General features: G+C 47.4%; 1 protein-coding gene across 2 annotated transcripts in view; it reads left to right on the top strand.

Annotated features, from left to right (window-relative positions):
• The window catches only part of XRCC2 (X-ray repair cross complementing 2), a 25,854-nt gene that overhangs the window by 5,476 nt on the left and 9,850 nt on the right, over positions 1-10,528 (top strand). For both annotated transcript variants that reach the window (XM_006020776.3, XM_025200457.1), the window contains exon 2: positions 3,965-4,046. In XM_006020776.3, coding sequence (XP_006020838.2) covers positions 3,965-4,046 — 82 coding nt within the window. The remainder of the gene's footprint in view (positions 1-3,964; positions 4,047-10,528) is intronic.

The following is a 10,528-nucleotide window of genomic DNA, read 5'->3' as shown; positions in this document are numbered from 1 at the left end:
CGCCCCCCCCCCGTACAGTGTGGGGCAGCAGGGATCACACCTGCCCAGCAGCTGCCTCATAGTGCAGGTGCAGCGCAGTTTGGCAGGGCACTGCGCTCAGTCTGGGAGCTGGGGCTGCTGGGCCTGAGTGGTGCAGCAAAACATACAATTATCTTTCCCTTTAGAAAATTTCTTAGGACAGTGGAGGAAATAAGAGGATTGGAACTTTGGCTTTTTAAACCATATTTAACAGAAATCTAATAATTTATCATCCCAGATGTAAGACTATACAAAAAGTCTTAAATAGCTTTACAGTGCCTCAACTTAACAGTCTGTCTCTTGGTGCCCAAAGACATGCATTAAAACAAAGCATCCCACAATATTGTAAACCTTGGCTCTCTAAAACAGACCATCGTGCTATATAAGATTTTTAGTAAACCTTTGCTTGACTTGCAGAACAAAATAGACTGGTGCTTGTTATCTAGTAAGTAGCTGCAAAAGACTGGAAGAAGGAGATGAGGCATCAGGATAACAGTTTAATCCCCTTCAATGACTAGTGGATATGCATTAGTCAAAGATTATTTTCATGATCCTTTGAATATATATAAAAGAAATTATATTTGTAATGGTGCAAAAGTACAGCCTCACAGTGACATGACATGTATTACCACATTGTCTTCTAGACCTCTTCCATGTCACGTTTGCTGTCCTTGTTCTGGGAAGTTTCATGTAGTTGATAGTACATTAGTAACTGGAGCAATAGTAAACCAAAGTCATAGTTCAGGGAAAAAATGTTAAAAAAAGCGGAAGAAAGAGGATATCTGAGAGGGGGAAGGATGAAGTTCAGGGTAATGAGCATGAAGAGGATAAAAGAATATGGGGGAAGCGGGGAGACCTCTTAAGAATGAGGTGAAGGAACAGCAGCAGCAAAGGAAAAGGGTAAGTTATTTTCAGTCGCTTCCCTGATCGCAACTATACAGGCTACAATAATATCTTCTTCTGTTAATACTGGTTAAAAGTTAGCCTAAAAAACCCCATAACTGTGGCCTTACATGTCAACAGAGAAGTGTTTAATGCACTGAACAAATATATGAAATGTAAGAGGAGCCAGGGTTTCAGTGTAAGGTCAAATAAAATGTTTTTATGCTAGTCTAATGGACATCTCCTGAGACTCTTTTAAACACACCTTAATAGAACTGTAACAAATGTATGTACATTGCCTTCCATTAACAAAATGTCAATCTTAAGAAGTCAGTGATGGTGTCAAAACTAGATTTGCGTCATGACCACTTGAAGAAAATTCAGTGTCACTTAAAGGGTTTTTATACTACCATTAAAAGAAGACCTAAGAAAAAAACTGCTTAGTGTATACTAATAACAACAAGAAGATTCAGAGTAAAAGTTGATATGGTAAAGAAGAAGGTGATATGAGGAAATCATTAGAGTGATGTACTAACTGATGTGCCCAAATGATGTGCCTATGAGGGCAATTTGATACTCTGTTTGTATAGAGTATTCAAAAAAATATTTACAGCTGAATGGGCAGTTAGAGTACTTCACTCTGTCTTCAGGCCATGTATTCTGGCAGCAGTGCAAGCTTCTTTTTGCCAGTGTGTTTAATCCATGTCTAGAAGGGTTTTATTTAGTATATTCTGATATTAGGTAAAGAAACTAGAATGACATCTCTAGCATTGGGTTAAGTGTTATTTCCTTATTTCTTGGCCTTTCTTCTCAGACTACAGAGTATGGTTCCATTTTGTGGACATTTGTTTATTTTAGATGTAGTCCAAGAATACTAGAGGTGCACTGATATATCATTCGCATGTTCGATCAGCACCAGTAAAAGGAAAATTAACATTATTGGCTATCGGCTTTTTTTGGCCAGTGTAACTGATAATGTCACCGATAAATGCAAGGTGCATGCGCACAGCCTCAAGCATGCACGCAGTTAGAAATGCAGCCAGACAGCTTGGAGAGCAGTTCCCTGCAGGTAAGTCTGTGGAGGGGAAGGGGCGTCGGGGAGGGAGTGGGGCAGGTGCAGGCTCTGCCCAGGCAGGAGCAGGTGCTACCCAACAACGAGGGCAGTCAATGGGACACCGGGCCCAGGAGTGGGATGGAGCCACGGGTGGCTTATCCAGGGGGCATGTGGGGTGGGGAGAGAGGTGTGGCTCCCTGCTTCTGCATGTACCCCCAGGGGAGGCATCAGGGAGGCATGTGCACTTCCCCTGGATTTGTGTGTGGGGGGGAGGTGGGCTGCTTGATGCAGGCTCAGGGCCAGGGGCAAGCCAGCCTCCTTCTTGTGGGGAGGCTGGGCTGGGACTAGGCTTGGAGCGGGCAGGAGCAGGACAGGCTCAGCTGCATGGGGTGGGCAGTGGCACCGCTTGGGGGGTGGCTATGGGGGCGGCTAAAGCAGATTTTGGGGTGGCTATAGCCCCCCCCAAGCTCCCTCTGGTGCCACCCCTGCTTGGGGCACTCTGCTGCCATTCCCTCAGGAGCCCCACACTGTGAGGCTGGCAGGGGGCATGTTGCTGGCATAGGTCTTCCAAGGGAAAGACAGGAGAGTGGAGTGCCCCAAGCAGGGGTAGCACTGAGGGTCTTGTGGGGACTATGTCCACTCCAAAATCTGCTTTAATCTCTCCCCCCGTAGCCACTTCTCACAGCACCGCTGCTACTACCCGCCCTGTGCAGCTGAGCCCACCCTGCTCCCGCCCACTCCAAGCCCAGCCTTGGGCCAACCCAGTCAGTGGGACACTGGGCCTGGGAGCAGGGAAGAGCCATGGGCGGCTCGTCCAGGGGGCATGTGGGGTGGGAAGGGACAGATGACTCCCTGCTGCTGCATGCACACTCAGAGGAGGCATCAGGAGGGCATGTGCACTTCCCCTGGATTTGTGCACTAGGAAAAGCCTGGTGCCACCCCTGGCCCTGAGCCCACAGCAGGGAGCCCACCTCCATTGCATGCACAAATCTGGTGGGGACACATGCCCCCCACATGCTTTCCCTCGGGGTGCACTCAGCAGCAGGGAGCTGCAACCCCTCCCCAGCATCCCCACGCCCCCTGGATGAACTACCCTTGGCTCTATCCTGTGACCCTTTCTGGAGGCCCATTGACCACCCTGGCTGGTCAGTACCTGCCCCTACCCCACTCTCTTCTTCACTGTGGGGGCCTCGATTTGCCCCCTTCCCCCCATCTCTTCCCTCCCCCACGCCCCTTCACTTCCACAGACTTACCTGCAGGGTGCTGCTCTCCAAGCTGCCCAGCTGTATTCCTGTAAATCAGATATTGAACAGTATTGCCCAATATCGGCTATCAGTATCGGCCAAGAAAATCTTGATCAGTGCACCCCTGAAGAATACCAGCTTGTCATTTGAAGTCTACCAGATGTGCATCGCTTTGTTAATGAGTTTTGATCATTGTTAACATGTACAGTATTTGAACAAGTTAGTGTGAGAAATGGAATCTGAAACCCGTAAAAATCCCATAGAACTTTTAAGTTGAAGTATATGAGAAGATTTTGCTTACAAATGAGCTATGGGACTGGATGACTCAAGAGATTGATATTGGCCAATGCAACCTATCAGTTCTTGGTAATAAACTTGATGTTACGTTATGACAGCTGCTACAAGTAATCTTCCTTTTCATTCTGTAAAATAGTAGCATTGCCATACTTCAAAGATACCTATTCCTGCTCCAAGTTTATCTGTTCAATCCATTCCTGTGGCTTTATATATCAACAATTTGTTTTACTTATCACCATGGATTCTGAGTGCTCATTGTCAAGAGAGAGAGAAAACATCTCCTGTTGTACTGTCTGGTCTCTGAGCTTGTACATGTATGTACAAAGGCATTTTAAAATCAAACCAGTCTTTCGACAGGGCTATCATTGGAAGCACAATATGTTCTCTGGTTCTTATTGTTTCCTATTAATTGGATTCCCAAGACCCATTATTTTTAGTTAATGGGATGTCTCTATTTCTTGTTTAAAAGCTACTTGCGCGACTGGAGGGCAGAAGTTCTCTGAGAAATCTTGAACCTTATCTGTTTGCTGATGAAGGATTTCCCATTCATGGTAAAATATATCTTTCTCTTACCTTTAAGAAATACTGCAGTAAAAAGTCAAGTGAGGTTTGGGGGGAAGTGTTGTCTATTGGATTACCTTGAGCATGTAAATAGATATAAAATCCTAAATCCAGAGAAAAAAGTTTTAATGTATTTTACTTAGGCTTCTGTAAAGCATCTGATTTAGTATATTCTGACATTAGGTTAAGAAACTAGCTAGTTAACAAGTCTCCAGATGTAATTGTAGATGGCCCATCATCAGGTAGATATGCTTCTCATGGGGTCTTGCAGAGATTGATCCTTGAACCAGTGATTTAACATTTTTATAAAGCCTGGATGAAGCATAAAATCATCATGAATAAAGCTGACAGATCACTCAACTATTAGGAGTTAGTAAAGAGGACAGGACAATAATATTGAATATTTGGAATAGCTTGGCAAGCTGGGCACAAGTAATATGTGTGTTTAATACAGCTAGATGTAAGGTTATACATCTAGGGACAAAGGATGCAGACTGTACTTGGAAGGTGGTCATCTGTCCTGAGAAACAGTGATTCCAAAAAGGATGGAGGTCAAAGGGGACACTTAGCTGGACTTGAGCTCACTCTGTGACACTGTGCTCAAAAGGGTTACTATGGTGTTTGGGTGGATAAACTGGAATTTTGTGTCCAAGTAGACAAATTGGGTTGCCTCCGTGTTCGTCATGGGTGTAACTGCTCTTCAAATAGTGTGTCCAGTCCACAGTTCAAGCAGGATGTTGATAAACTGGAGACGGTCGAGAGAGGAATTAGAAAAGATCCATAAGGATGATTAAAAGTGGAAAATCATGCATAAGAATGAAAAACTTATGGTGATCAATATGCTTAGGTTTTTCAAAAGAAAGTTAAGGGGTAAATTTATTGTGGTCTAGAAATAACCATTTGGGAATCAGAAATTTGACAGTACAGCAAAAGCTGTGTTATCCAGCACTTTACCAACTGGAAAGCTCCACTAACCAGCATCTGTCAATACAAATCTTCATTCCGAGGGACGTGGCAAAAGCAAAACCAGAAGTCCTGCTTCCGGTTTTGCCTCCGCAAGCCAAGTTAGTTGGTGTCTGGAAAGAGGGAAGCATTTGAAATGTAAATGTTTGCAGATGCTGTATTAACAGCAATTTAATGGCTTAAAGCCCTCGTGCACCAAACGTGGCATATTTGATTAACCGGCATATTTGATTCCCCCATTCCAAGGGGATGCCAGATAACAGAGCTTTTACAGTATAAATAGCCCTTCAGTAAGGTGTAACAAGATGAAGCTAGGCATACAGACTCAAGGTACAAGTTTTTAATAGTGAGGGTAATTAATTATTGGGACAATTTGCCAAGGGTTATGAAAGATTCTTCATCACTTGAAATGTTTAAATTGAGATTGAATGTTTTTATAAAACACATCTTCCAGTTCAAACAGAAACTAATTCAGGAAAGTTCTCTGGCCTGTGTTATGCCAGAGATTGGTACAGGTGATCACAGTAGTCTTTATTGATGATATAATCCAGGGGTTGTCAAATGGGGGTACGCATATCCCTGGGGGTACTTTGAAAGGTCCCAGGGGGTATGTGGGGGCGGGCAGGGATGGAGCACCACCACCCCGCGCCACTGCCTCACAGGAGCACGGCTGGGGTAGGGCGAGGGAAGAGGCGCGCAGATGCTGCTCTGCCGCCAATCCACCACTCTCCACGACCCCACTCAACATACGACCACTTGCCACCCTCCCCACTCCTGGGGGTGCACTTATTAAAAAGGGGGTGCCAGGGGTTCAGTTAGTAAAAAAAGGTTGAAAGCCCCCGATATATTCTATGAAAAAAAACACTTCCCAATTTGAAGGCCACTGTCTGAAAAGCAGCAGTATAATTGAATAGCAAGTGGGAAAAAGCAAGCAGTGAGAAACCACTGCTGTGTATATTTGACACTTTTCACATAAAACCAGAGAGGCTGTTGTGCTACTCTAGCTCTGGTGTATCTGTGTACAGCTCTAATTCCTATACATTATTGTGATTTTAGAAGAATTGACAAATGACCAAAATTGGCAATAACATCAAGATAATTGGGAGGAGGCTGAGGGAGCTGTGTCGTAATGAAGACAATTATTATGGGGTCACATGTATCTTATTTCATAAAATTTAGGAACATGCTAGGTGTCTGGCAGTATGTAATCCTTGTTCTGGGGAACATGACACAACAAAGGTGGTAGCTGGTTAGGGAAAAGTAAGATCATGTGGAGGGTAGAATATAGTACGATGGAATAGTTCCATAGTTGGTAGGGTTGTGTGGCGGCGAGGTGCCCCCACAGGCTCTCGAGGGGGAGAGAGTAGAGCCCGCGGACCCCAGACCCTGAGAGCAAGCCCCCAGAGGGGCTAACGTACCTCCCGGAGAACAGCTGGAGCAGGAGCCGCGACCGCAGCCATGTGAACTGGCATTACGTCGGCAGTTTCATCAGCTGTTTCTGGTGCGGGGAACAGCTGACCCAGTCCCAGCGGCCGTACCGGCCATTGGGGGAAGGTTTAAAAACCCCATTGGAGTGAGGACAGGGAGAGAGCCAGAGAGAGAGAGCACGGGCTGGCAGCTCGTGAGGCAGGCTCCAGCACAGGGAGGAAATAATCCAGCGTGCGGGGCTCAAGCAGGCAGCATAGGGAAAGGCTTTAAGCCTCCTGCAGGAGGCAAAGCAGGAGGCAAAATAGGAGGCAAAGCAGGAGCCCCCGCACAGCCACCTGAAGAGGCTTACACCAAGGAGGCAAGGGAGCTCCCTGCTTACGGTAGGGGAGAGGAGGCACCTGAGAACCCGAGAGGGGGCTGGGATAAGGGAGACAACCCTGCAGCTCCTCCTTACATGGAGGAATATTTTCTATTAAAAAAAAAAAAGAAATCTTCCCCAAGAAGGGAGAGAGAGCGACTGGAACCCGGGAGACCGGTCTGAGGCCGTTATACAGGGCCAGAAAATATCTGTAACACATCACCCACCGGTTGGCGAGTAGACGGGGTGTAGGGGAGGCAGAGCCCTGTAGAACATCAAGTCGGACGATTATAAGTACCGCCGCCTATCAGAAGGCCCATCCAAGAAAGATCTCCACTGCAGACCCCTCTTAAAGTGCGTTTAACATCAAAGTCGTGGCAGGCGAGTTGAGGGGAGAGGCCACACCCCAATAGGCCGGGTAGCGAGAGGGGCGCAAGCTTCACAGTTTGGAAGGGACCTGAGCAGATCGTCAAGTCCGACCCCCTGCCATGGCAGGAAAGAGTACTGGGGTCAAATGACCCTGGCAAGGTGTTCATCCAGCCTCCTTTTAAAGACCCCCAGGGTAGAAGCCAGCACCACTTCTCTTGGAAGTTGGTTCCAGATCCTAGCCGCCCTGACTGTGAAGTAGTGCCTCCTGATATCCAGCCTGAATCTACCCTCTGCCAGCTTGTGACAGTTATTTCTTGTCACTCCTGGTAGTGCTTGGGGAAACAGGGACTCTCCCAATGCCTGCTGGTCCCCCCTGACTAGTTTGTAAACAGCCACTAGATCCCCCCTCAACCTTCTCTTGTGGAGGTTAAACAGGTTAGCCTCTCCTCGTAGGGTCTGCCCTGCTGCCCCCTGATCATGCGAGTGGCCCTCCTCTGGACCCTCTCCATGTTGTCCACATCCCTCCTGAAGTGCGGCACCCAGAACTGGACGCAGTACTCCAACTGCGGCCTGACCAGTGTCGCATAGAGGGGGAGGGTCACCTCCTTGGACCTGCTTGAGATGCATCTGTGGATGCATGACAAGGTGTGGTTGTCCTTCCTGATCGCGTCCCCACACTGTCAGCCCATGTTCATTTGGACATCAGTAATGACTCCAAGATCCTTTTCTGCCTCTGCACTGACAAGAAGGGAGTTCCCCAGCCTGTAGGTATGCTGCTGGTTCTTCCTTCCCAGGTGCAGCGCCTTGCACTTGTCAGTGTTGAAACCTATCCTGTTCTCATCCGCCCACCCCTGTAACCTGTACAGGTCCAATTGCAGCCTATTCCTCCCTTCTACTGTGCTTACATCTCCCCACATCTTAGTGTCGTCTGCGAATTTGAACAGGGTGCTTTTTACACCCTCGTCCAAGTCGCTGATAAAGATGTTGAACAGTACGGGCCCAAGGACCGAGCCCTGCAGAACCCCACTGCCCACATCCCTCCAGGTCGAATAAGACCCGTCCACCACCACTCTCTGGGTGCGGCCCTCCAGCCAACTAGTGACCCATTTGACTGTGTAGGTGTCGATGCCAGTCTCCTAGTTTTTTAATGAGAATGGGGTGAGAGACAGTGTCGAAGGCCTTCCTGAAGTCCAGAAAGACCACGTCCATTGCTACCCCTGTGTCTAAGGATTTTGTGACCTGGTTGTAGAAGGCCACCAGGTTGGTCTGACAGGACCTGCCTCAAATGAACTCATGTTGGTTGCCCCTAAGCATACACTCCCCTGCTTGCCCCTCATGGACGTGCGCCAGGATAATTCTCCAAGATAATAATGACTCCACGATCCCTTTCTGCCTCTGTGCTCACAACGGGGGAGCTCCCCAGCTTGTATGTATGCTGTGGATTCCTTCTCCCCAGGTGCATCACCCTGCATTTATCTACATTGAAGCCCATCCTATTACCATCCGCCTACTTCTGTAGTCTGTCTAAATCTCATTGCAGCCTCTCTCTCCCTTCAAGCATGCCTACCTCTCCCCACATCTTGGTGTCATCGGCAAACTTGGACAACGTGTTTTCCACCCCCTCGTCCAAGTCGTTGATGAAGAGGTTGAACAGTGTAGGCCCCAGGACTGAGCCCTAGGGGACCCCACTATTCACATCCCGCCAGGTCGAGTACGACCCGTCCACCACTACTCTCTGGGTGCACTCCATCAGCCAATTTTTGACCCATCCAACTGTGTAGGCATCAGTGCCGCAGTCGCTCAATTTATTAATGAGAATGGGGTGAGAGACAGTGTCAAAGGCCTTCTTAAAGTCCTGAAAGACTATGTCCATGGCAACACCATCATCCAGGGATTTAGTTACCTGGTCATAAAAGGCCATCAGATTGGTCAGGCAGGACCTGCCTTTGATGAACCCATGCTGATTTCTCCTGGGCATGATCTCCCCTGCTGGCCCCTCACAGATGTGAAGATAAGAGTTGTGGAAGATTAGAATTATACATCAATTATGTATATCAAAAGGTCCTTCACTGAGTTGGTTTGGGGACAGAAACAGAAAAGATACTCTCCATGGATGCCTAGATGTCAGATCCCAGATCAATATACAGCACATAAATTAATAACCTATATTACATATTATTTGAGAACTTCTTCCCTTTTGTACTGGTGCCACTGCATGCACTTTCACTAAGGCATCCATCCATTTTTGTGATAGGTAAAATGTTAAATTGAATCCCAAGATTTAATTCATTTTTTGTTTTCAGCATGATAATGCTAAATACAGTCTCCAGTCCGCTTTTAGGAAAGCCTTTAAAGCTTCTTGTATCAGGAAACTGTCACACAGATTATACATTTTTCAAAGATGCTTGAACACTTTTGCACCAAGGAGCTCTGATACCAACAAAGTATTCCCACTAAGGGCTGCTTTCTTATCCTACCAAAGTAACAAAAAAGCCATTAGTAAAATTGGTAAGCACTCTCAAAAATGCTAATAATGTTTGTGCAAGCATAATTTTCTTTAAAAAGCCCACATACCCATTTAGTCTACCTTTATTTCTAGGGTGCAAAGCTCCCAAATGATGGAGATTTACCTGGGAGGTTTTCTGAGGACAAACTGGAAGACAGCTTCTGCGTCAGCAAATTTAACCTTTGCTGTTTCAGGAAGCTGCATCTGATAATGCCATTCATAAACTTTAGCAAGCTGTATCTTAAAACTAGGCAGGGTTGTTTTGCTGCTACTTGTGCGGGCCGGGAGCGATCCGGGCCCTTTTTCGCGCCGCGTGGGCTATGGCCAGCAGCCCGGGCACGCTGGGTCAGAGAGAACAGGCGACATGCTAGAATTAGGCACGGACGCATAATGGTTGATTCAAGATTGTTTACTGACACCGAAGATGGTCGCGGTGTAGGCTGGACAGTTTCCCAGGCACAGCTCCGCTTAAATCCTCGTTTGAGGACTCAGACAATATTCGGATCACTCCCACCGAGTTGTCAAGGCTCCGTGGATCCTTTTGCGCGCAGGGAGAGGGATACGTCGAGGATTGCGAACGGCGACGGGGAGAGGCCCTCACTTCTTCCGATGATGTTATCCTTCTCAGGGCCTCTCTCCGCCACGCACTCTGAATTCCGGATCTGTAAACAAAAACTCTCTGTTGCAGAGCACCTCGGAGCTCTGCTCCTAGGGAGTAGAAACTGCCAGGGAGAGAGAGCCCTGGCAGGGCATAACGAGACCAGCTGCGGGTTGCCGGGGCAACTAAGGGGAGCCAGCTGCCTGTAGGAGGAGGGGCCGGGGCGTTATAAAGCCCTGGGGTGGGAACA

The sequence above is a fragment of the Alligator sinensis genome, unplaced genomic scaffold (genome assembly GCF_000455745.1).
Source record: "Alligator sinensis unplaced genomic scaffold, ASM45574v1 scaffold599_1, whole genome shotgun sequence".
NCBI lineage: Eukaryota > Metazoa > Chordata > Crocodylia > Alligatoridae > Alligator > Alligator sinensis.
This window is presented reverse-complemented; position numbering and strand designations above follow the sequence as displayed.